The sequence below is a fragment of the Boleophthalmus pectinirostris genome, unplaced genomic scaffold, assembly GCF_026225935.1.
Source record: "Boleophthalmus pectinirostris isolate CB_2022bp ecotype Guang Dong unplaced genomic scaffold, ASM2622593v1 HiC_scaffold_22, whole genome shotgun sequence".
NCBI classification, from domain to species: domain Eukaryota; kingdom Metazoa; phylum Chordata; class Actinopteri; order Gobiiformes; family Gobiidae; genus Boleophthalmus; species Boleophthalmus pectinirostris.
This window is the reverse complement of record NW_026571190.1, coordinates 20,279,332-20,305,315: the sequence shown is the minus strand read 5'-3', so window position 1 is coordinate 20,305,315 and position 25,984 is coordinate 20,279,332. Positions and strand designations below refer to the sequence as shown.

Here is a 25,984-nt window from a genome sequence, read left to right as displayed (position 1 = left end):
TCAGCTTAGCTAATGTGCTATTAAAACTGTAAATATAAAATTATTATATATATATATATATATATATATATATATATATATATATATATATATATATATATATATATATATATATATATATATATATATATATATATATATATATATATAAAGCTGCTGTTCTATCATTAGTTAATGCAGTGTAATCATATAATCATATAATCATAGACTGTAGAGTAACGTACGCCCATGCTTACGCCAGGCAGCAGGCATCGACGCGCTGACGTCATGGAAGCACAGCCAATAAGGAAGTCCGCATTGTGGAGTAACACGTCACTCTAGTAAAGTGAAGCCGGCTGCGCGATCCCTGCTCCGTCTGTTTCGGTCCTCCTGTGTCCACCATACCCTCAAATGCTCTGATCTTTGGAGCACAGCACGATCTTTGAGTGGAAATATAAAGAGGTAAGATTTCGGTTTATGGTTATGGTTATGTTTTTTATCGCCTTCTTTGATGAAACGAGGCGAAATGGGTTGATGCTACATTCCGTTAGCTAACTGGCTAGGTCTTTAGCTTTCATCAATATTTTAACACTGATCATCTGAAATAAACAGAGAAATGGAACAAACACTTAATTTTAAATCACCAATCAACCCCATAAACCCAGTTCCAGTAGTTTGTTTATTGAGATGTCAACGTGTTAGTTTTTGCGTACCAAGGGACCTATAATAAACGTAAAATTGTATGCTTTTACTTTTCTTTTTTGGGGAGAACACATTAACACAAGTTAAAGTAAAAATGACCCTAACCTTCTGTGGTTGCCAAGCTGTCAGGGGAGTTCTAGCGTTTGTTTATTATCTACTTGACCCTTGAATTCAATCAGTGTGATAGTTACATGATAAAAGCGCTCTATCATTCTATTTTGTACTAAATCACTTCTACTTTTTTAGTTTTTTTATTTATTTATTTGTTGTTACTACAGCTGTCATATACCACTTAATGGCAATTGTACAAGTATTTGTCTTTGACATTTATTCCTTTTTATTATTTATAACTTATTTTGGCAGTAGCATTATGGCAATGGCATATGTAATAATTGGTCACCACTACTTAACTATCGCCATTTTACAGTAGCTTGTCAAATAACTGTTCTGACAGGATAGATGTTCTATAGAAGTCCTATTCTAATATTTTAATTATCAAATAATTTTCCTTTTAAATGCTACCAACCAAATGTTACCACGAAACACGGCACAGATTTGTATGCCACGTGAAAGGCAGGATTACACATTTATCGTAGTTACCACCCACAAAGGTGTAGTTCAGTGAATTGTTTTCTATTTTCAGCATTGTATCACACTCCATCAAAACAAGCTGATCAGGTTTCCAGCAACACACCTGTGCGTCATACTTGGAGGAACTACGTAGATTTTAAGAATGGGAGACAAAAAAGCACTTGTATAAAGCGAAGCCTACTGAAATCACTAGAACAGACTGACTGAGAGAAGTTGGGAGGGAAGATCAGTCCTTTCTGAAGATAAGATACTTCACTGTTGGATTTTTGGCTCTTTCTTTTCTCAGCTTCACTATGACAACCTACCAGGAGTTTATCCAACAGAACGAGGACAGGGATGGGGTGAGATTCAGCTGGAACCTGTGGCCATCTAGTCGCCTTGAAGCCACTCGGCTCGTGGTCCCTGTCTCTTGCCTCTTCACTCCCCTCAAAGAAAGACCAGACCTGCCCCCTGTCCAGTATGAGCCAGTGCTCTGCAGCCGGGCAAACTGCAAGGCTGTGCTTAATCCATTATGGTAAGTTTAAAAAAAAAAAAAAAAAAAGAAAGAAAATGCAATTTGTTTTGTTTTATTGTACAATTATTAAACATTTAGTTCTTGAATGTATATATTTCATAAACAAGGACATAAGTAGAATTTGTTAGAAATATATTAAATTAGAAATGGTTTTAGTTTAATACAATACAACACTGTAATTATTCCTTTTTTTAATACATTTTTTTCATTTTATAGTCAAGTCGACTTCAGAGCAAAAATATGGGCTTGCAACTTCTGTTTTCAAAGAAACCCTGTAAGTTTTGTATTTAATATTTATGTGGATATTATTTGGACAGTGTACATTTATAGAGGATGAGAGGAAGTTTGTAATTTTGAGCTGTCTGTCTGCAGTTTCCACCGTCTTATGCTGGCATTTCAGAGGTAAACCAGCCAGCTGAACTCATGCCACAGTTCTCTACCATTGAGTACATAGTACAGGTAAATATACATATCTGCACTCTAACCTTTTGTTGTATGTGTGTTCTGGAGTTGTTCTGTGCAAAGGGTGAATATTGGAAGATTTCCTGTAAATAGCTCAGTTTGTCCAAGTGTGTAAGTTATTTTTATATCATCTTATCAGTATTATAAACATTTGACATTTTGTTTCAGCGTGGGCCCCCAGCTCCTTTGATTTTCCTGTACGTAGTGGACACATGTTTGGAAGAAGAGGATCTCCAAGCTCTCAAAGAGTCCCTTCAGATGTCCCTCAGCCTCTTACCCCCCAATGCCCTAGTGGGGCTCATCACATTTGGTCGCATGGTTCAGGTTCATGAGCTCAGCTGTGAGGGCATTGCTAAAAGTTATGTTTTTAGGGGCACCAAGGACCTTAACTCCAAACAGATTCAGGTTGGTGGCAGCTTTTCTTAGGCTTGAACATTTAATAATGACACATATTATAGATTTGTATGTAATTTTAAATATTTATTATTCTATACAGGAGATGTTAGGTTTAAGTAAGCCAGCTACCCAAGGACAGCAGGGGCGTCCTATGGCTCCTCAGGACCCCGCTTCTGCTTGCAGGTATGGACACAGCAGACTTTTATTTTTGTTTTGTTTTTTTGTCAAAGCAGTGTCAGCAGTCTTTTATGTTTGTGCAGTTAATAAATAGTAAAAGAAAAATCTTTTACTTACAATATTTAAGATATAAAATTTTGAGTCCTTCTCAATTTAGTCCTAATTTAGCCTTAACTTCTAATAATTTTACTTATTAATTAATGTATATATATTAAAATATTAGAAATATCCTTATCCCACCTAGTAACTGAATATGAAAGTCTCTTATCCTGTAGTCCAAATTTTGTGGCCTAACCCCAAGTCTTGTTTTTGCGCAGGTTCTTGCAGCCAGTACATCGTGTAGATATGAACCTGACCGACCTTCTGGGTGAACTGCAGAGAGACCCTTGGCCAGTTCCTCAGGGCAAACGACCACTGCGCTCTACAGGAGTTGCCCTGTCTGTGGCTGTCGGTTTGCTTGAGGTAACCACATTTTTGGTCAATTTTATCAATTTATCTACTTATCAATTTCTTTTTAAGTTGCAATTGTCAAATAAACTTGCATACATAATAGTTAATAGTACTCTTGTGTTGTTGTCAGCACTTAGCTTTACCTTCTGTATTCTTGCACAAATATTATCACTGACTGGTTATATAACTGATAAGTGAATAGATCAAGCACTGATTCTCTGTACTTGAACAGTTTGAATGTCTGGGCTGATTAGAGTTTGTACACTTTGCTCTGCCAGAGTGTCTACATTGATTTTAATGGGACATTAAGATAATGCACATCAGTCGAAGAAGGCTGAAATCACTATGAATACTTTATTACCCAAAGTATTTTTTTACTTACTTTACTTTACTTTACTTTTTACCATTATTGTCCTTGGAAGTGGACTTCCAGGAATCTGCTTTGTTGCCTACACAGCTTTAGTTATTAAGGCAAGATTTAATTTCTCCCTTAAAAAGTTGAACATGAGAAATAGACCATGAGTCCTTTAGTACTCAGAATTCAGAAATCCAACAACGCAAATAGGTATTTGACACCAGACAAAAACAAGGAGGATTACAATTAAGCTGTTGTTACATTACAGTAAAAGCTGAGTGTTTCTCTCTCTAACTTCTCCTGATGTGTCCCACAGGGCACATTTCCCAATACGGGGGCTCGTGTGATGCTGTTTATTGGAGGGCCGCCAACCCAAGGCCCTGGCATGGTGGTGGGAGATGAACTGAAAACCCCAATCCGCTCATGGCATGACATCCAGAAGGACAATGCTAGACATCTGAAAAAAGCAACTAAGGTAAAAGTGATCTGTCAAATATCATATATGACATTATTAGCACAATGAGACCACCAATCATGTATTTATTTATGGGCTCAAATAAAGTTATTTTGTATTTGTCTACACAGTATTACGAAGCATTGGCCAATCGTTCAGCAGTAAATGGCCACAGTATTGATATCTATGCATGTGCCCTCGACCAAACTGGGTTGCTGGAGATGAAATGCCTGTCTAATCTTACAGGGTACGTCAGCAAGTCACTTTTTTTATTTAGTGTTTTTCATTAATACAGGAGACTACGGTGGCTCACCACAGAGAGCCTACCTATACTGGCATAACAAAATTAGATTCTGTTGCTCATTGTATTCTCATAAACATATAAAAGATGCTACACTGGTCAAAAATGACTCTTTAAAGATTAAATATAGGCAGTAAATTACTTTTTATGCTTAACAAGTGCAATGACATTAAATTATTAATATCAAGACACTGGAAACATTGTTATTATAAAGAATTATTATAAATGCAATCTGTCTTCCTTGATTAGGGGCCACATTGTGATGGGAGACTCTTTCAACACATCACTTTTCAAACAAACTTTCCAGAGAGTTTTCAGTAAGGACTTCAATGGAGATTTCCGTATGGCTTTCGGAGGTGTCCTGGAAGTCAAGGTAAGATTTACAGTAACAGTAAACTATTTGTGTAAGCGGCTAACATTTGACGCTAACCTATTTTTCAGACCTCCAGGGAGCTGAAGGTTTGTGGGGCTATTGGACCTTGTGTTTCCCTCCACGCCAAAGGCTCCTGTGTCTCAGAGAATGTGAGTCACTTTTGACAATAGAGATAATTAAATCCACCCATTTTGTTGAATGTGTAATGTGAGAAATGTTGTCCTTCAGCATTGTTTACAGTGTTTCTGTGTGTCTAGGAAATGGGCATTGGAGGCACAACCCAATGGAAAGTATGCAGCCTTAACCCCTCTACCACTTTGGGGCTTTATTTTGAAGTGGTAAATCAGGTACATGAAACTTAAAACAGCTTAGATTACATTGATTTCAGATCATTGTGTGTTAATACAGTGTTTTTTAATGTTTGTTTGTCTGTTTGTTTAGCACAATGCGCCTATCCCCCAGGGGGGACGTGGAGCAATCCAGTTTGTAACTCAGTATCAGCATTCTAACACACAAAGGAGGATACGTGTCACTACCATCGCCAGAAAGTAAGTGTTACTGGAATCTTGTGTTTGAAAAAGGTTTCTCTGTGTCAACATAAAAAACTTGCTCAGTAGAAAATGGGCACCCTGCAGTCAGTTATGCAATCACCTGAGCTGGCAAGTTCCCAACACAGTCTAATATTAGCTCTAACTACGAAGATTCTTACGTTCCAGTAGTTTATTTGCATGTGTTTGTGCGTCATTCATCCACACCCTTCTCACCTCTACCTGCCTCTTTTTTTCTTCTCTACCTCTCTGTTCCTCTGCTCTACAGCTGGGCTGATGCACAGTCCCAAATTCAGCACATCGAGTCTTCCTTTGACCAGGAGGCAGCCGCAGTGCTCATGGCCCGACTGGGAGTGTTCAGAGCAGAGTCTGAGGAGGGCCCAGATGTTCTACGCTGGTTGGACAGACAGCTCATCCGTCTGGTGAGAACTTTCCTCAGTAATTGCGTGCAGCTCTCAAGTAAATTAGCTTGTTGTGCTTAGTGTTTTAAACTCACATACTGTTGCAGTGTCAGAAATTTGGCCAGTTCAACAAAGAAGACCCAACCTCCTTCCGGCTCTCGGAGTCACTGTCCCTCTACCCACAGGTAATACTGCCACCTGCTGGTAAAAAATATGTATCCTGTGTTCAGTTTCAGCTATTATTTGTCTTGCATACTGTAAGTCAAACAATAACAATGCTTGTCTTTTTCAGTTCATGTTCCACTTGCGGCGGTCACCCTTCCTGCAGGTCTTTAACAACAGTCCCGATGAGTCATCTTATTACAGACACCACTTTGTCAGACAGGACCTGACCCAGTCACTCATCATGATCCAGCCAATTCTCTACTCGTACTCCTTCTACGGCCCTCCAGAGGTCAGAGTCATAGCCCAAAACACCTCACGAACAGCCATTTATGATACTAGAGACTGAACTGTGCCTCTGAAATTCTGTGTTTTAATGAGACTCTTGTGTGTTTATTGCAGCCTGTGCTTCTCGACAGCAGCAGTATCCTCCCAGACAGAATCCTGCTCATGGACACCTTTTTCCAGCTGGTCATCTATCATGGAGAGGTGAGACACACTAAATGTTTGGTCTTTGTCTATTTTAAACTAATTTCTGAACATTGAGTAACAAGCTGTGTCTGTTTTCAGACTATTGCTCAGTGGAGAAAAGCTGGCTACCAGGAAATGGCAGAGTATGAGAACTTCAAGCAGCTGCTGCAGGCTCCTCTAGATGACGCTCAGGAGATTCTGCAGACACGTTTTCCAATGCCGCGCTACATCGACACAGAACACGGAGGCTCACAGGCACGCTTTCTGCTTTCGAAAGTCAACCCCTCACAGACCCACAACAACCTCTACGCCTGGGGACAGGTATAGTACTCCAAACACCACACTGTCAAAGAATGGAGCAGACATATACTATACTTTTCATTAAATTATGTCCTAATTACAGAGAGTTTAGTTTTGACCTGTAAACAAAGTATGTCCTGGATTAGCCCTGGTTCTAAAAATGGGATGTTACTAAAGCTGAAAATAGCATTAATCTTTTATTTCCCAACCTAAGGGAGAGCTGAGCCATAACCTGCCATATACAAGTGCTTAGAATACATCTGCATCTGTTCATTCAGAGATTATTGAGACTGCGGACTCTTGCATAAGCGAGTGTCCACAATAAACATGTCTGGTCAATGAACTGATTATGTCATAAGCAAATGCCTTTTAGAGAGAGTTCAATGCTTCGGTCTTTCTACAGGAGACTGGAGCACCCATCCTCACTGATGACGTGAGTCTGCAGGTGTTTATGGACCATTTGAAGAAATTGGCCGTGTCGAGCGCAGCATAAGACTTGACTACATAGCAGTGAGGAAAAGGAAGAAGAATATTCCATAACATTTCCCTGATTCTGTGAAGGAGTCACATCCAGAGAGGCCTGGAGGTGCTTGATTACATTATATAGATTTTTTTTTTTTAAACATTTTTATGTCAAAATAATAAAGGAAAACTGCACATTCCTGTATCAATTAAGGAGAGCAAGTAATGTTAACCACATTTTAATTACCTTTGGACCTTGTATAAAATATAGCTTTGTTTTGTCAATTAAACTGTCCTAAGCTGAGCAATAATTGTGTCTAATATGAGATGGCAACTCTGACATGTTGAATGATATCAATTTCATTTTATCATTTTATTTGTTTGTCCTAGAAAATATTATTGCGGTGTGTAGTTAAAGCTATTGTAAAGCTAATATGTCTGCTTTGTCTATAGTAAAATATGTCTGCAACTTTCTCATAAATAAATTATAATGATACATCTAACGAGCATTATTTACTTATTTTATAGAAATTTTTAAAATGATCAAAATAAGTACCCAAAGGTTGTTAGAAAAAAAAACAATTTGATAGTTTATTGTTGTTCAGGTCACCACCTAATATTTTTAAGTGTCTCTAATCTAAGATATAATAAATTAAGCAGTCACGTTCAGATGGGAGGATGTCCATAATTTATGCAATTTTAACACAGTTGGCATGCCTTGGTACTTCTCAGTGGCTGTACATTTTGGTACACTGTTGATTGTAATCTTGTATTGTGCCTATGCGCAAAGCGAGTAGTGGTGCTTACATCAGTGCATGAGGTGACGGGTCATTTCTGCAGATTGGAAATGACACTCAACAATTGTCTTTTTCTCATCCGTTTCTACTGAACATAAAGCCCTCAGCCACGCAATCCCAACTGCAAAGCCCCTCACACACACCATGGACTGTGGCTGTAAGCTGATCTCAGAGCACCCAGACAGTATGATTTCGAGGATCAGTGAACCAGGATTATGAGGACTAATCCTGGGGGGCTATCTGTTTAGAGGAAGATTCTTTTAGCAACTTTAAGAGGATGTGTCACTGACATATTCAAGTGTCCATCAAGTGTACTCAAAAGGTCTGTTCACTCTTTGGTCCAAGACTGAGCTCATTTTAGTCCTGATATAGAGTTGACTTAATTTGGTTCTGTTTTGGTCCTGGTTTAGTCCTGGTGTAGTCCAGATTTAGTTTTATCCCAAATTTGATGTGTGTGTGCAAGTGTGCGTGAGTATCACATTATGGGGACTAACCACCCGCATGCGGACAAAAAACATGTCTCCGTGATGTAACTCCTTTTATTATTAAAGCAACAACTTTATTTTGAATTCAATTATGGTTTAAAATAGGTTAAGGTTAAGGTTAGGATTTTGGTTAGACTTAGGAAAGTAGTACTGTAACTATGGTTAAGTTAAGTTAGGAAATGAAGGTAGACCAATATGTGAATGCATGTTTATGTGAGGTGTAAATCAAGACACTTATTTGAGCTAAATAACTATCTACTCTTGTTATGTACTAGAGAGATAAAAAAAACAAAAACCTTCCAGTCTTGGTAGTAGGCTACTGTCTAACTACTGTCAATGACAATGTCACTGTAATCATGGCTTTTACATCCAGTGACTTCTTTGACGGGACCAGCTGTTGTTGAGATGTTTTGTGCAGTAAAAGTATTTCTCTTTGACGTCTCACAGATGCAGGCAGTAGCAAACATAAAAGTTGCGCCTTCTTGTACGTCAGAGCTCTCATTCATGATGTTCACGCCCATGTGATTCAGGCTTAGCCAAAGCTGTAAAGAAATGTGTTGTCTTATTATCTCTCATCAAATCCTGATAGATCCGGGCAACGCGGGGCAAAGGCTGAAGAAATCCATTCTGGCTTTTGTCCCAGATATGTTATATAAACATATATGCCATAGTGTTTATATAACATTGATGACATATAATTCCTTTAAATAATTTAGAAGAAAATCGCATATGGTGTATTTGTGAACAGGGTTGCAGAGTAACAGTCTGCAATGGGCAATCTGGACCAAATGTAGAAAGCATCTTACAACCAGCCACTATGTCCACTATCTGGATCTGTCCCCAGTGTCCTGTGCACTGCATTTTGATTAAGCAGACAATCTTTTCATAGTGCAATTCTCTTCATTCTGTCTGGATATACTTGTCTATTTGTGAAGGTCTGTCAGAAAACTAAATCTTGAAGCATGTGAAGATTATGCAGCAGGATTAAAGAGGCCTATAATATGCTGTTTTTACAGTTGTCCAATAAAAGAATAAAATCCGCTTTCCGTTGTATTTTCTAATATATGATCTAAAGCATGCACAAACCACTAGATAATAAAAGGGCACAGTCAAAATCTAGTGGTTCTTTCTAAAAACCCCTATGAAGTGCTGAAGAAACAGGAAGCAAGTCATTTTTTGATAATAAATTATACTGTATATTGTAAGTGCCATTTCATTTCTGTTCAACTCTTAGTTTAGTATTTTGACTGCAAGCTTCTAACCTTTTTCTATATTATCATATCATCAATAGCAATTTATAGGCCTATTATGTACCATTGCTTTAAAATGTAAACAAACTTGTTTACATTTCCTTGTTTAAAAAGTACATCTATTTAGTAGTTGCTTTCCCTTTATTTTTGTTTTAACTTTTGGTTCAGTGATTTTTCCCATACTCAGGCTGGACCAGGGAACTTCCAGTGCATCCATGGGACAGAGGGGATTATGTGGTCAGCTCAGAGACAACCTCTCACCATCTGCACAGACGTCATAAGCACTGCTGCCCAGCACTGGGCCAAGTGTGCGGCTGATCAATATGTTCCATACTCAAAATAATAATCTAAAGTGACTCTCCCCAAGTCAGAGAGGTAAGATGGGGGCATGCATTTTCACAGGTTTTTGGTTGTTATTTTAGAGCTGCCTCTTCTGGAAAACACCAGCTAACATCAGGGTTAATCAAAGTCATTACTTTGTTAATTTGTGCCTCTGCAAGGCATAAGAGTTCATAATCCTGCATGATTACTAAGGATGTAGCCCTTGACCCCAGTTCACCTTCAGACCACCCATAGGTGCCGCTTTCAGCCGCTTATCCCACACAAGGAGCAATGGTTTATATCAGTAACATATGCTTAACCTCTGCATTATATGGCCAAGGCCCCCACTGTGACCTTATAAGACCAGATGTTCAATTGTGTTGTGGGGGCCCATTTTATTCAAAAGAAGAGGAACTAATTTATGTAGCCCAGTTCCAGATAACGGCGGATTGGCACTGCCACTAACAAGCAGGTAGTACTAAATTTAAATAAACACTAACCAGCTCAAAAGATGCATGCATCCACACCTGAGCTAAAGATTACATTTGAATTTAATTTAACCTTGCCAGTTGAAATTTACCTAAAGATAGGCCTTCAGATTTAGTAGGCCTAGTAGTAGGCACACGTGAAATTATTTAGGCCTATTCATTAATTTAGTTATTGCCTATTTAAATATAGATGTCTGTAGATCACCAAACCTAATCCACTCCACTGTCATTTAGCATTTTGCGCAGCTAAGCACTGAGGCATTGGAGCATCTTTCAGATGCGCACTCATACCGTGTATGTGCTAGTTCTTAGGCTGTAGGTCTTCATTTCAGTGCTAATGTCCCACATTGACATGGCTTTATAATCGCTGTTATTTATGTCGGCATGTTATGTTGCGTTTAGTGCTGCATTGGAAGAGCGCTCCAACGCACAGGGACACAAGGAGAGAGAAAGAGAGAGAAGAAAATCCACCCGACTCTAAGCGCGCGTTAAATCCTCCCAACGTGACTTCCTATAGGCTGCGACCGCTCGTGAGGCAGCGCGTGTGGGGGGAGATGATGAGATTGTGGCATTTGGCACAGAACGGAGCAAGGAGAAAGTCTTGGGTATTTGTTTAACTTTGCCGCAAACTGTCAAATGGGATCTCACTTGTGGAAAGAAACGTGCACCTGTTACCAACATGCACCTCTGAAACTCGGACCATGAGGACCACGCGCAGATGCAGGACCCTTCTGTCGGTCGGACTCAACTTCTTCGCACTGTTTTTCTCCATCACGGCGTTCATCACTACGTACTGGTGCGTGGGGACGCAGAGGGTTCCCAAGCCAAAGTGCAGTAAACTTCGGACGCACCAGTGCATAGACTACGGAGTGAACGAGACCGACCCTAACAAAGTGGTGTACAGCTGGGAGACGGGGGATGACCGCTTTCTGTTCCGCCAGTTCCACACCGGCATCTGGTTTTCCTGTGAGGAAAACATCCATGATGAAAGTAAGAGCCCAAACTTTAGGATATGTGAAATGTTTCTGCAAGCAGATAGTTAGAAATCTAATATGGGACAAACATCAGCCTTATAGTGAAAATGCAGTGATTTTGGGAAAGAAAAAAAAAAGACTTATTATGGCATAGTTCAGTTTGGAGGGAAAAAAGAGTTTGGTTGTGCCATGAGCTAGTCATATGTCCTGTGTATTGCTCCGTAATGTAATCCTTCTTGTGTAGGCTACTTTAAATAATAATAATAATCATCATCATCATCATCACACTGATTATCATATTGTGTTTTATAGTGATTTAACATTTCTCTATCATACTCTGAACCAGAGCAGCAGACTTCTGGCATTCTGGCATTTGACCTTTATTTAGGCCTATTGTTCATAGGAGCAGATACATCAGATTTCTCAAAATACAATATTAAATAGATTTTACAATAATAAAAACATAAAACACAAAACAAATAAAAGTTTCCCAGTGTAAACCAGGGATCTAATCGTATCAACCTCTGGGTCAGGCTCAGGCCCTTTTAAACCCAGTGTAGTAGTCATTTGTGCATATCTCCAGACTGGTCAGATCACACATGTAAGATTCACAGTGGCGATATAGCAGGTGACAAAAGAGAAGTGCATGTCATTTAAAGTTTTCTAGTGGTGGTGATTAGGGATTTCAAACACTGGCGTAACTGAATGAATTAAGTTGAACTGAATAAAGTTGCATAAGTGTTTACAAACCCCTCATAGGCCCATGTCACAGACTAAAGAGATATTAGAGAAATGTGTGCTTCAATGTCTGCATTGTGGTGAACTGTTGTAAAATGCATGAAGAGCTAAATAGAGATTATTTGGGCCTTTGCGCTCTCTCTCATCAAGTGTCTGTGCAGTGGAGGGTGAGTGAGACAGCTTGAGTTAATAAGGATTATGTAACATGGCTCTTGATGAGTTTTTCCTCAAAACAGCTGTTGCCACCCTTCTTCTACCTGATTAATGTTCCACTTACAACAAATCCAGCCACACGCTCGGCTCAGCAGATAAAACATGCCATCTAAATGAATACACTATGTTAAGAGCTCCTCGTCTGCTCTCACTCAGTGCAATGGGCACAAATTATACTAAAAGTAAAATATTGTTATAGTACACTGTTATTGTAAATCTGTGTAAATACCTGTAATTCTCCAGAACATCAGACAGCTGTTAAGTGTTAAGTGCTAGGATGCCATCTGCCATCACCGAATCCTTCCCAAAACCTGCATTGCTGCTTAACATATGCCCCATAATTGACTTAATCCACTCCTAAACTTCTGACCGCACATTTTTCTGGCCATGATCTAATCCGGAGTGCAGTAACACACCTGGATGAATTAGGAGATTAGATTTGGACAAAACCGCTCAGACTCTCACTTATGTCACTGCTGTAGTGACATCTGTCCAGCCCAAACAAGTAGTGCTGACCTTTTAACGTAACCCGACCAAGTACTTAATGTTCTTTCAGTTTCTATATTTAGCACTGTAGTCCCTAACTGTCCAAAATGAATGAATTTTTGGTACTTTTTTGCCAGGTGAAAGGTGCCGAAGTTTCATTGATTTGGCTCCTGCCTCAGAAAAAGGTAAGAGCATGGTCAGAATGGTGAAACTCTGTAGGAAAATATGCACGCAATGTTACAAATCAATTAGAGGCAGTTATGTTTAATCAAAGGTTATTTATATATTGGGCTAATTCTTTAATGTAGTAGGGCTGCAACAACTGATCTGAATATCAGTTGATGACTATATTGTTGGACTGTAATTACACTAAAATGTATGTCAAAAGAAGTATGTATGTATTTCTAAATACATACATGGTGAAAAGTACAAAAGTACATCTTCACACAACCTTGTGTGAAATGTACTTTTGTACTTTTCACCATGTATGTATTTAGAAATACATACATGGTGTAATTTCACTAGCCAACTATTCCAAAAACGGGAGAGTTGCTGACTATAATAATTAGTTGCATACCTAAGAGGGTTTCCTAACAGACTGTGTCGGGTGCAGGGATGCTGTGGCTCTCGCTGGTTTCAGAGATGTTATACATTGTGTTGCTGGTGGTGGGCTTCAGCCTCATGTGTCTGGAGCTGGTCCATTCTAACAACATCATCGACGGACTCAAACTCAACGCTTTCGCTGCTGTCTTCACTGTGCTCTCAGGTATGCTATAATCTATTACACACATAGATATCACTCTAGGGCTGTATAGTATTGCTTTGCAATCCTCACAGTTCAGTCATGGTTGTGTGCGTTTGCAGGTCTTCTGGGCATGGTGGCTCATGTGATGTATACACAAGTGTTCCAGGTGACTGTGAGCCTGGGCCCACCCGACTGGAGGCCCTACAACTGGGACTATGGCTGGTCCTTCTGGTATGAATCTGTATAGTCATAATAGACCCCCTCCTGAAGGAACTGTGTTGTATAATTAAGCTAATCCTATCCTGAAGTTTCTAGTTTTCCCAAAATAGTGGGTCATCTCCATCTCACCTCTTCCAGCATCACTGACGCTAATGAAAAAGAGGCAAAGCTCTCATGTTATGGCCGGATTAGGCTTTGGTGTCTAAAGCTCCAATATGGAGTATGATTGGAATTGCTGGGGGATAATATTTCATTTCTTTTACAATATGCTCACAATGCTTTAAATCTAGTGTTCAAGACTAGCAGTTCTTGACCTTTTGTGATTCTTGCATGTGAAACATGACAAGATGAATTGTATGTAAGATCACTCCAGCAACCAAGCACTGAGAGACTGACACTAATCTCTGCAAACATAGGCAGAGTGTCCAAATGCTAACATCCAAGCAGAACATTATGACCATGATTATAATAGATATTGTTAATATGTTCTTATGTGGCAATTATTAGTTTAACTTTTGACTGAATCACTTATAATATTGTGCACAGCAGACTGGAAACACTCCAAAAGCATAAACATGTTGGAGGTGCTCCAACTCCATATAGTCATGTAGAGTATGTTGCTTGCGATTTTAACCTCCGTCCTCTTTGAATAACTTTTTGCATGAATTGTGCTCAACAACTAAAGTTCCCTTGAATAGTTAAATGTACTCAAATCTCTCACTAGTCATATCACATGTAATACACATTAAAGAACATATGGGGCAGCAACGACTCAGGTTACATAAAGTGTTACTGCCAGTCAGACTGCCCCAAGAAGTAGCTTACCATTACCAGTGTCATCATTTTTATGAATCTCAAGGTTTGATATGTATTTTTTCTGTTGCAGTATGGCCTGGGCATCCTTCACCTTCTGTATGGGGGCATCAGTTACTACCCTCAATTCCTACACAAAAACAGTCATTGAGTTCAGACACAAGCGCAAGACATTTGAGCAGAACCTCCGTGAAGAGGATGCCCGCGAGGCCTTTGGCTATTTCAGAGAACATTCAGTGCACTCCATCTCCAAATCTGTGGAGGTATACCCAAGTCACAGCATCAAGAGTGGCAGAAGGACCCCCATACCCACCGACTCCCCGGACCTGAGCGATCGGGCATCTTTAGGGGAGGAACAATGCTGAACTATTTTAGCAGGGCTGCTGGACATATTCATTGTTGTGGCATGTAGCTGGCTCCAGACTATTCGAGCAACTATGGACCTGGGATGGGGTATAGACTGGACAGTGGTCAGTGACACTTAACCAACAAATAGCCATTCACTCTCTATTTTTGTAATTTAAGTAAATCCTGCCTTATTCAACAAAGCACTGGATAGGCTACTGTTGATACCCTTCAGAGTTGGAGAACCCATTTTAATGGGCTGAAAATGTATTTATTCAATTAACATATTTCTGAGGTGCATCAAGCCTTAAGAAAACATCAAGAGGACATGCAATCTAAACAATAATCATAATTGCATAATAAGTAAGTATGTGCCTACTATGAAGTATAAGTTATTGACTCATTGTAAATCTGTAGTTATAGAGTGAGTGTGCAATGTACGTGTGATGCGTGAAAAACATTTTTACTTATGTCCCCATTTAATGTGTCTCAAGCCATTTAAAAAACACAAACACACACACACTTCTTTTAGTTCTGAAATGACTGAATTTGAATTCACCATTTTTGAACACACAATTTGTCTGTTCAAAAATGGTTAGTTCAAGAGGTTACGTAATATAGTAATATAAAGAACTTTCACCAGAGGGCAGTGTTGCATTTGCAATGACACAAGACTAGCTCAGAGAAGAGTTTATTTGGATAGATGTTTACCATATAATTTCATTAAAATATTTACATAATAATACACAATACATAAAAGTGCATAAAGAGGTGGACCTGCACTCTCTTGTCCGCACCAATATTTACACTAAAATGTTTTTTGTTTTTTTTTATTTTAAATCAAATCTAAGATATTTTACTTTTGTCATCTTTAGCTCAGTACCCATCATCATACTCATTCTGTGCCTGTTGCCTTGCCAACATGGCCTGGATCAGAGCGCTGGACGGAGCAGGGTTTTGTGGTGCTCCGGGGACCCACTGCATCCTCTTCAGCTCCTCCTCCTCTTCCTCCTCAGCCCGCTGTCTGGCCTGCATCACCTGCATCATGACACTATTGACCGAGGCTGGACTGTTCTCCTCCTGTTCCTCTGCTGTGTGCCTATAGTTAACATGGTTCTCAGTAAACCCTGCCCTGCTATAGTACTCCTCTCTAGTCTGACTTTCAGTTCTCTGTCTGGCTTGCATCGCTAGAGCTAGAGCACTGGAGGAAGACTCTAAGGGAACTGGAAGTCCTCTGGCCTGCTCCCTCTCCTCTTCCTCCTCTGCACGCTGACGGGCGAGCAAGACTTGAACCATTGCATTGGAGTTAGAGGAACCATTTGATGAGAAGTCTTCTGGGTGGGGCTTGGTTTTGCTCTAAAGAAGAAATAAAAGGGTATAAATATATGTTTAGACATTTAGGCTAGGGAGAAGAAAAACATACCTTCTTCTCTTTGGGTCTTTTGTTAGGGTGAGATTTCTGGAGGTTCTGCAACTTCTCTAGCAAAAATGATTTGTCTTTACCTTCCTTGAAAAAGAAACAGTACATGTTGGAATCAAGAATAAAATATGTAAATATATGGATCTCTATTAGCACACTTACATTGACAATCTGGCGTCGTAGAAGAACAATGAGTTGCTTGCGGCCTTGACTCACTTGCCAGAAAATGTACACAATAATTCTGAAATGGAAAACTCATTTGCAGTCATTGTTAATTTCTCATCACAAAATGAAATTGCTACAAACAATTACATAAAAATGAATAAAATGGAGCTAGTGTAAATTCAGTCTGGAAGACCTAACTTCGCTCCTGTCTACCTCAAAGCTTTTTCCACAGTTTACCTGCTCCTCAGCCTTCATCACCTAAGTCCAAATGCTCCTCCCCGCTGCTCGCTGCACCTCCTCCTCGTCCAGTCAGCGCTCAGTCTGCCCAATTTAAACCCCGGTTTGCAGGTGCATGGTTACTTTGGTTTATGCCTCCACGCTCCACCCCTTCCCCAGCGCCCCTCATCTCTACTTCCCCTTTATTCTCCAGGACCTCACATCTACCACCTTCAGTGTCCATACCCCAGGGGGAAGACATCTCCTAAACATCATACAAACAGCCATGCCCTTCATCACAACGTTTTCTGCCAGGGTCTGAATCCCAAAACCAATCCATTCAATAAAACTACTAATACTTTCTCTTATCTATTAGAACATGAATTATACAATCTGTTCCAAGTTTTATGTTGGTGAAATGTACTTACAGAATGATAATTGTGACGAGGAAGTAAAAGATTTCACTCCTGATGACCTTTTGGTAGATGAGGCTCACCCACTTGGAGCCTTGGATGCCATCCAGCTTTATGGTCCAGTTTTCCACCACACTGAAGGTGCTGGTGAGCCCCCGAAATGGACCACAGTGCTTAGATGGGGTCAGGCTGTGGCACAGATGAGGAAAAAAAATTCACAAATGGAGTATTATAGAGGCAGGGATGTTGTTCTGTCAAATTGTATGAAGAGATGATTATATGAAATTTATGTTGTTCATACCTCCAAGCTGTGTACCCCACAATTGCCAAAGCCCCCAAAAAGAAAGGGAAGAATAACAAAGCGGTAAAAATGGTTTTCATTTGAGCTGCTCTGCCTGTCCGTCGTGGAGGCTGACAGTTCTGCATCAAGCTTACCTAAAAGAATCATATCACACAGCATTATTTTATCTATTTAACAGCTGTCATTTTGAATGGCATTGTTAAGGTATTTGTGTACTGTTTTATTAATCAACATAATTAACTTGTCTTGAATCAATAAACACTACAAAGCAGACAAATATCTGTCCAGCATTGATCACACTGGTCCGCATTTTCCACACCACAGTATAAACGAAGCATTCACCATTCCTAATAGGTTTGAATTAATCATTGACCAGGTGCACAAATGGAGTAATATGAGCCCTAAGCAGCCAGGGCATTCAGTGCATTGTGTCTGACTATGGCTGTTTGTCACTATGGCAGTTCAGTTTACCATCACCAAGCTCCAAATAGCCTGTTTTACTAAAGGCAAACAATTCTGAGGCATTGCAATTGAGATTAGATTTTCATTTTTGATTTTATAACAAGGATTCTATTCAAAGTCCACATTTTAAACATCCAACATTTAAAAAGGAGCATTAATATTTGACCGCAATATGAACTGCTTAAGTAATACAAAAATTCCATGCATTTCAGAATGTGTTTGTAGAGGTCAGTAACTTTAACTATATTTACAGGACATACATATTGTTGATACTTAAATGATTTCAGTCTATCCAATTAAACTGATTGATTGTAACATAACTTGCAGTCTTTTTACCTTCTTTATATAGAATAGGATGAAAAACTTGAGGATCTGGATGGCTGGCAGCAGAGGGGAGAAGTAAATGCCAATCCTGTAGAGAAAATCCATAAATTAAATCAGAATTATCACAAATGATTCATCACTTGATTATAAATATTGTGTTTCTCACCATGCCAGAGTTTGTGCATAGATTATTTCAAGAACATTTCGGGCTACATCAAACTCTGGAACTCCCAAACGGGGAAGCAACCGGGTCCCAACCATACTGTAGGGGGGGAAAAAGACTTCATATTCTATATCCCAAATAAAAATAAATGTAACAACTAATGTAACTGTCTCACTGACTTGCTCAGAAACTCTCCAAAGAAGGATCCCAACATCAGGAAAATAAAGTCAACAATGACTAATCGGTACAAAGCCTGTCCCACCACAGACTCCCAACACTGTCAAAATATTACATATTGATATCAGTCTGGTAAAATAAATTATTAAACAGGCTCAGTACACATGATTTAGTCAAATGTAAGAATATATTTTTGGTTTGTTAACTATAAAATAATAATAATAATAATAATAATATTAATAATAATAATAATAATAATTGTATACTGTACATACTGAAAATTGCTTTGCCACCCCATTCATCCAGTAGTGACACAAGACACCCAGTATGCACATTCTGAGTAGAACATTTCTGCACAGTGGGAAAAAAAGTTTAAGAGATACACACTTTTATTTAATTCATAATTTTGTGTTCAAACCTGAGCACAAGAGCATAGATCTGCCTGCGCTGATTGGAGTAATGCTCAAACTTGTTAAACAGTGAGTAAAACAGTGGGACCACCATGTTCATAAGAGACACCACAAATGGCACCAGGAGCGTCTCTGCCTCCTGACGTGGAGACAAGCTGCTAGTATCCATAATGTGCTGTAAAGATACACAAGGGCCCTATTAAGTAATAAGGAAGAAGGATTTGATAACTTACTGGTAGTAAGTATTGAGCAACACAAGCAATAAATTATCACACCACGAAGTCTTATCATAAATGTCTACAATGTGAAGGAAATGCAGCAATTGTCATCATTGGAACATATTTATTATGTGTTTATTTATTAATGTTGATTATGTTAATATTTGTTTCCATAACCAACGAGAAGTACCCAATTTTTTTGTACCTTTTCCTCATATTTGCAGAGGAAGAAGATGCTCGCCGCACAGCCAACAGTCATACTTGAGGACAGAAGCCAAGATCCAAGGTGAATCCCAAAATCTTTAAGTTTTTCTGAGGTTGTCAGCTGTTCACTCTGGGCCTTCTCTGACAAAGATTCCTGTAAACAGACAATAATGAATACTATATTAATATTCAGAGCTATCATACCTTAAATTTAGTCATGGGAACACAGAAAACCAGTACTGCCCTACAAAGGCAGAAGACAGTAACATCATGGTTAGTCAAAAATGAGTAAATGTCATTTTGGGGAGGGGCTCAATATTTTTGCATATAAATATTTCTTCATTATAGCAACTAGTTGTCAAATTTTGTTGACAACTTATTATATTATACATTATATACTTATTATTATACATTATAGCAACTAGTTGTCAGCGCCATCCATCCCTCTGACCACCACCATCACTCACACACACACCACTTTCATACTAAGCAATGTGGGAAAAGTGTCTTGCCTAAGGACACAACGACAGTTATTGTGACTGGCGACCCACTGTGGCACCTGATTTTCCCAGTGGTCTCCCATCCAAGCACTAACCAGGCCCAGCCCTGCTTAGCTTCTGAGATCTGATGGAATCAGGCTTTTACAAGCTGGTATGGCCACATACTGTCTTATAGAACGGCAAATGTTTACAGACGGGACCATTACAGCTTGCACTATTAATATTTGGTAAAAACTGAGAATAACTACCTTGAGCTGTATGCGTAGATTGCTTTTCCGCTGCCTCACTGCTCTCTCATTGGTGATACTGAAGTCCCAGCTGCACAAAAGTTGCCAGGCACCACTCGATGTTGAATCGGCCAGAACATAATTTGTCTTGAAAGAGTTTGCCATGCTGGAGGAGAAATAGAGGGTATAAGTATATTTAGATATATGATAATGCAAAGAAAGAGTTCATAATTCAGAGAAGCAACCTGAAGATAAGTGCAATGCCACAGAGCACCATGTAGATGGAGATGGTGAAGAAATACCCCAGCTGCATTTCATAGTCTGTGGCACCAATGAGGGTCTCATTACTATAGCTGCCATAGTACATGACTGTGTAGTTAAAGTAACCCTTGAAAAGGAATAATGAAACAATAACATATGAAACTATACAATATAAAATAATTAAATAGCTACAAAAAATAAAATAGAAAAATTGGTTTGCAAAACAGTTTTGACTAATATGCATTAATGGCAAAGGTGTTTGTCTCCCTGAAAATGGCACACAGTGGAACATTCCAGGCAAAGCATCTCCAAAGAGACAAGCAGGTGGTAGGCCCATTACAAGAAAAGTTACATAGTGCACCTTTAAAGAAATTTAAAAAGTGTGAAGTAAACATGCTTACAGCTCCAGTGAGGATCTCCAGTCCCCTGAATGTTATGTTGTTCGGTATGCTTGGTGAGGGGTTGTACACTAGCTGGGGGATGGTGATGAACCCAAAATTGACCAAAAAGGAGAAAATGTTGAACATAAGGAGCCATTTGAGAAAGATGAAGTAGGACAAGACACTGGTGCCGAACTTTCCTCCAATCTCCTTCATGGTGCCATGCCACAACTCCAACATTTGCCTCGCAGACCTCACATTTGAGCCAAATTTGCGAAAAGACTAAGGAAACATAAAAGATAATATGTGTAACATTCTTGTAAGTTTCTTAATTCATTAATTCTTAAATGCAGATATAAAAAGGTCTTGCTCTTAAAAAAGATTAATACTGGATGGAAACATAGCTGTGAATCTGTGCAGCCTCTGTGACTGTCAATCATATATTTTCCTCACACGCCACAAAGGCAAGGTAGGTGAGCTTTTGTAACATTTGAGGCTTTGCTGTAACAGTATAGATATTTAAAAGTTATTCAGACTTACTCGGGAAAATTGCTCTGAACAGTCTCCCAAACAAGTGAACTGGCGAGATTTTTTGGAAGATATCAATGCAAGCACTTGGCTCCTGTAATCAAACATTACAATAAATTAATACAATCCATCAATCACAAAACTCCCATTAATATTGTGCAGGTCATAATACAATACAGTGTTCTTCAGGAAACCCTTTAGATTTTTATTATTTCTTTTATAGTGGTCAACAAACTCATGTTTGCACATCTACTTTACAACTTACTATGTTGCAAAACCAAAAGATTAACCTTAAAATGATAACTCTTTGGTCATTTGCAAAGATTAATGTTTAACTCATTGTCAAGCTGTAACAATGACAACTAGATTTATTACCTTTGTGGTTCAAGACCCACCTGATATGTTGCTTTCCTTGAAAACTCATTGGCAGATCTCGAATGGCCTGGATCCGGTCTCGGGTGGACATAGCAACAAGTTCCTGGACCAAGTTTGTTTCTTCTATTTTACAAAAGAGAAATAAAGCTTGTTATTGACAGGTATATAAATAATACTGACTATAAATAATGACATATTTAATACTGACCATAAATAAGACATATACTGACCAATACTGACCATAAATAAGACATAATGCACAAATCTAAAAATACCTGAAGAACATAGACCTCAGAAATCACTATTTTGTCATAATTTAAAACATACTACCCATATCCATGCTGAATGAAATAGCTCTATTTCCAATATAAATTATCTTTCTATTGAAATACAAAGCCCAGTTTGATACTTTTTGGTCTTTGTTTTGAGTTTTTGAGTCTCAACAATGATAAATAATGATCTATAAGCTTATTTGGTCTTTGGTTGGAAATACATTATAATTAATTAATTAATCATTGCATTTATATAGCGCCTTTCAAGATACCCAAAGCGCTTTACAGTTCATTATTCATCCACTCAGCACTCAGTGGTGGTAAGCTACTACTGTAGCCACACCTGCCCTGGGGCAGACTGACGGAAGCGAGGCTGCCAATCTGCGCCATCGGCCCCTCCGACCACCACCATCACTCACGCACACACCACTTTCATACTAGGCAATGTGGGTGAAGTGTCTTGCCTAAGGACACAACGACAGTTTTTGTAATTGGCGCTCCACTGTGGCACCTGGAATTCCCAGCGGTTTCCCATCCAAGTACTACCCAGGCCTGGCCCTGCTTAGCTTCTGAAATCTGACGGGATCAGCTTTTACAAGCTGGTATTTGAATAGTGAAAATAAAGATCAATCAATCAATCAAACTTAATTTATGGAACGCTTTTCATACAAAAAAGCAACACAAAGCGCTTAGATAAGTAAGACAATAAAGATAAGTATTTGCATTCTTAAAATGTATATATCCTCACATATATAATTCTCACCATTCTCCACTTGGGTCATGATGGCGTTCTCCTCAAATTGAAGGTTTGCATCTGCATTTTGAAACATCCTCCTCATTGTTAGTCCTCTCCATCTCATCGTCATGTTACCTAGACAACACAACAGTCTGTGTTTATCTGCCCACAATCCAGTAATCTTGTTTTGTGCTCCATCCTAAAAGCTATACTTAACATACACTCCACACAACATGCACCTAATATTTAAACAATCATGGGGATGGCACTTTTTGTATTTCCATGGAAAAACAGGGAACAGGAAACTTTGTTTTTTTACTAAGAGCAACGATTGCAGTTGCGATTATCATGAGGAGAAACATCACAATTTTACAAATATTTGAGCACACAAAAGTGAAATCCTTGCATCCTTGCATACTCACTTGCATTCATATTGTCCAATAGATAGACAGTTCCTCTAATATAACCAACTTATGAAATCTGACTTTCTGAATGATAACTTGAATGAATGTAACAACAGATATAAAAGCATTTTACATTCAGGTTTATTCTTACAATTTCTAATTCTTACAATTATATTTTTTAAATTTGTTTGATTTTATTGTGATTTGAATAATCACAATTATCGATTAACTGAACAATGCTGAAATCCCTGTGCAAAACAACTGACACAAGTTCGTTCCTTCCTTATGCCAAATTATACGTGACTGAATTAATTTTGTTAATGATTAACTAAAGGGTTTTTCAAAACCTCAGCCTGTCTACGCAGAAGATTTCATTTCCTTGTCCTAGATTTGATATCTCACTTTAGATTAATAATTGAATGGAGTTGATTAGAAAGTCAAGTGGCATATTTATTTCAGTATGCCAGATAATAAATACTATCATAATCTTTAAGCCTGTAACAATGACAAGTTTTAAAGTGTGATAGGCATACATATTACTAGAGAAAATATTACTGTTAAAATAATACTGAAGAATATTTTATCCCATTAACATGACAAGCCTTAAGCATGATAACCCTGTAAACCATTTTTTTAATTAACCAAGCATTATGATAGCTCTAATAACAGCTGTGGGCTTTACCTGAGGGCAGAGAAGCCATGTGGATGGCCAGTGACTCTTCATAGTGAGCCTCAGTCCGAAATGAGCTGTGATCTAACAAAACACAAAACACTGCAGTTAATAAGTATCAAGAGAAAAGTTCCTAAGCAACAGAGAAGAGTGGAGCTGAACAAGAATAACTGGATGAAGAGAATTGTGGATCTCAAACTGTGGTACACATGCATAGGTGGTTGGTTCTTCTGTAATTAGATTTTAGTTTTTGTCAGTTTTATTCTTGGTTTATGAACATGTAGGTTGTCAAAAAAATCAATATGGAGATACCAACTGAATCAAAACTAGATATTAATTTGACCAAGTAAATAGATTACATCGTGTTAATATTATACTGAAAATAAATGTCATAAGTATAGTGTTGTTATATTTAAGAACTAGTAAAAGACCACATGACACTTCTTGTACTTCTTGTTCTAGTTTAGCTTGGTTATCACTTGTTTAGTTCTGGTTTAAACCTGATGAAGTTCTAATTAAATTCAAATTCACTTTATTTGTGTAGCACATTGTGTTGTGATTTAGCTTCCGGTTAGTCTTGTTTGTCCTGCTTTAATCTTACTTCTGATTACTGGTTGAGCAAATGATCCTGAGTTTGCCCTTTTGGGAATCAATAAAGCATTTATCTATCCATATGGCATACTTCTAGAGATGTCTATATTATGACAATATGGGGGAAGGGGAACGTTTTGAAGAGTTTTGTTTAAATTGCCCGTGTTATACTTTTTTTTTTTTTTTTTTTAAATCACTGTTATAATGTTGTTTTCTCATCAAAAACATACATTTTTGTTTCATTCGTATTTATCACACCAACCCTGCATATTTAGGCTACGTTCAACAGTGCAACAGAAGAAGCTGTTGCACCTTGTGATGTCATGTGGTAATACAGGAAGTGCTCCACTCTGTTTCAAATCTCCATAGACGTTTATAAGAATAATTTGGATGATTTTAGATTTAGAATTGCCAATCTCTACCGAACTAAAGGTAAAAGGTAGCTGTTAATGTGAAAACTACCACTACATCATAAGATACAACAGAGCATTTTGAGCTTTGATGATGTAGACAAACTAATAATAAAGGATTACTAAAACATGTGTGAATGAAACACAACTTCAGGTATGTTACATATAACAACATTATAACATGGCCTAAAGCTCACAGGAGTCAATTTCAAGTAATGTAGGACCTTAAATGAAGTTGCAATTGTGAACCTTGCTGTTGGTTGTACAACTCACCCCTAGTTTGGATCACATTTTGTATGTTTACTTTCATCTGTTAAATGTAGTAATAAAAAAGGCAACTATTCTGGTGATGGTGTAAATCAGTAGATAATTTGCTTACTGTGTTCTGCACGCCATGCTGGGTTCACTGGGTGAGTTGACAAAAGGTCCATGGGGATATCTGTGCCTCTGTCCCAGCTCTGCTCATGGCGCCCTCCCCACGGTGCCCTCGCTGTGTCTCGTGATGATTCAGTGGGGGGATACACATCTGGTCTGATCCCACTCCATTCTCCAGCGTAGGGATTTGTGTGGCTTCTGCTCAGGGATCTAAGATAACAATACAGGTAAAAGTCAGAGATATTGATCAACTATACATGCTTGTTGTGTTTCCAGTTTAAATTGAACAACAGTAACAAACTGACTTTCAAAGATATTTGCCGACATTACTTGTGGGAAATTGTAACCCATACAAGGAACAGAGGATGACCATAATACTGTTATTGACAGTGATCATAAAAGCTCATAAAAGTAGATTAAAAGGTAAGGGTATTTTGCCTTAAATGACATTTCTCACCAGTTCTCTTTGAGACGACAGATGACAATTGGAAATGCAAACAGTAACAAAATGTATTATGTTTTACCCATTACAACATTTCCTCTATTTGAAAATCATCTTAGAAAAAAATAAATATAAAACAACTTTAACAGACTACAGTAAAACATTCAGATGAAAAGTACCTACCTTTTGTCAATTTCCAATGTTTCGCTGTCATGGTAAGCAGAGTTGGAAAATCCTCTGTTGCTAAAAGTGGACATAAGCACATACAAATTATTTGTTGCTTATGTGAACTTTTAAATTGTTTTGTTTTTTTCCCCGAGACCTTTTAAATCTGATACTAATCCCAAGAAAAAATAAAATAATGTACT

General features: G+C 38.4%; 3 protein-coding genes and 1 pseudogene across 3 annotated transcripts in view; 2 read left to right on the top strand and 2 right to left on the bottom strand.

Moving 5' to 3' along the window:
- The first annotated feature begins 310 nt into the window (after positions 1-310).
- sec23b (SEC23 homolog B, coat complex II component) lies at positions 311-7,601 on the top strand. Its single transcript, XM_020941877.2, has 19 exons — positions 311-441; positions 1,559-1,786; positions 2,003-2,060; positions 2,159-2,245; positions 2,417-2,653; positions 2,745-2,827; positions 3,139-3,283; positions 3,943-4,101; positions 4,212-4,327; positions 4,631-4,754; positions 4,823-4,903; positions 5,012-5,101; positions 5,196-5,302; positions 5,571-5,724; positions 5,811-5,888; positions 5,996-6,157; positions 6,268-6,354; positions 6,436-6,657; positions 7,040-7,601. The coding sequence occupies exons 2-19, from the start codon at positions 1,566-1,568 to the stop codon at positions 7,127-7,129; spliced, it is 2,301 nt and encodes a 766-aa protein (XP_020797536.1). The 5' UTR covers positions 311-441; positions 1,559-1,565; the 3' UTR covers positions 7,130-7,601.
- Positions 7,602-11,140: 3,539 nt separating this feature from the next.
- On the top strand, positions 11,141-14,992 carry LOC110175746 (germ cell-specific gene 1-like protein). The gene is made up of 5 exons (XM_020941958.1): positions 11,141-11,429; positions 12,988-13,035; positions 13,464-13,616; positions 13,715-13,826; positions 14,701-14,992. The coding sequence occupies exons 1-5, from the start codon at positions 11,141-11,143 to the stop codon at positions 14,990-14,992; spliced, it is 894 nt and encodes a 297-aa protein (XP_020797617.1).
- Positions 14,993-15,802: 810 nt separating this feature from the next.
- The window catches only part of tmc5 (transmembrane channel like 5), a 10,953-nt gene continuing 771 nt past the window's right edge, over positions 15,803-25,984 (bottom strand). The window contains exons 3-22 of the mRNA XM_055157912.1: positions 25,800-25,859; positions 25,179-25,384; positions 23,811-23,882; positions 22,752-22,859; positions 21,737-21,839; positions 21,354-21,435; positions 20,835-21,095; positions 20,418-20,560; positions 20,194-20,338; positions 19,447-19,599; positions 19,032-19,198; positions 18,889-18,964; positions 18,616-18,713; positions 18,440-18,535; positions 18,286-18,361; positions 17,488-17,621; positions 17,202-17,375; positions 16,555-16,633; positions 16,396-16,479; positions 15,803-16,328 (exon numbers count right to left, since the gene is read on the bottom strand). Coding sequence (XP_055013887.1) covers positions 15,849-16,328; positions 16,396-16,479; positions 16,555-16,633; positions 17,202-17,375; positions 17,488-17,621; positions 18,286-18,361; positions 18,440-18,535; positions 18,616-18,713; positions 18,889-18,964; positions 19,032-19,198; positions 19,447-19,599; positions 20,194-20,338; positions 20,418-20,560; positions 20,835-21,095; positions 21,354-21,435; positions 21,737-21,839; positions 22,752-22,859; positions 23,811-23,882; positions 25,179-25,384; positions 25,800-25,859 — 2,797 coding nt within the window. The 3' untranslated portion in view covers positions 15,803-15,848. The remainder of the gene's footprint in view (positions 16,329-16,395; positions 16,480-16,554; positions 16,634-17,201; positions 17,376-17,487; positions 17,622-18,285; positions 18,362-18,439; positions 18,536-18,615; positions 18,714-18,888; positions 18,965-19,031; positions 19,199-19,446; positions 19,600-20,193; positions 20,339-20,417; positions 20,561-20,834; positions 21,096-21,353; positions 21,436-21,736; positions 21,840-22,751; positions 22,860-23,810; positions 23,883-25,178; positions 25,385-25,799; positions 25,860-25,984) is intronic.
- Positions 19,993-20,110, bottom strand: LOC129410498 (5S ribosomal RNA; annotated as a pseudogene).

Excerpts from the sequence above, each read along its gene's own strand:
- sec23b (XM_020941877.2), top strand. The coding sequence starts at position 1,566 with ATGACAACCTACCAGGAGTTTATCCAACAGAACGAGGACAGGGATGGG. Across the intron at positions 2,654-2,744 it reads TTAACTCCAAACAGATTCAG|GAGATGTTAGGTTTAAGTAA; the intron begins GTTGGTGGCAGC and ends TATTCTATACAG. Across the intron at positions 2,828-3,138 it reads GACCCCGCTTCTGCTTGCAG|GTTCTTGCAGCCAGTACATC; the intron begins GTATGGACACAG and ends GTTTTTGCGCAG.
- LOC110175746 (XM_020941958.1), top strand. The coding sequence starts at position 11,141 with ATGAGGACCACGCGCAGATGCAGGACCCTTCTGTCGGTCGGACTCAAC. Across the intron at positions 13,617-13,714 it reads TGTCTTCACTGTGCTCTCAG|GTCTTCTGGGCATGGTGGCT; the intron begins GTATGCTATAAT and ends GTGCGTTTGCAG. Across the intron at positions 13,827-14,700 it reads GACTATGGCTGGTCCTTCTG|TATGGCCTGGGCATCCTTCA; the intron begins GTATGAATCTGT and ends TTTCTGTTGCAG.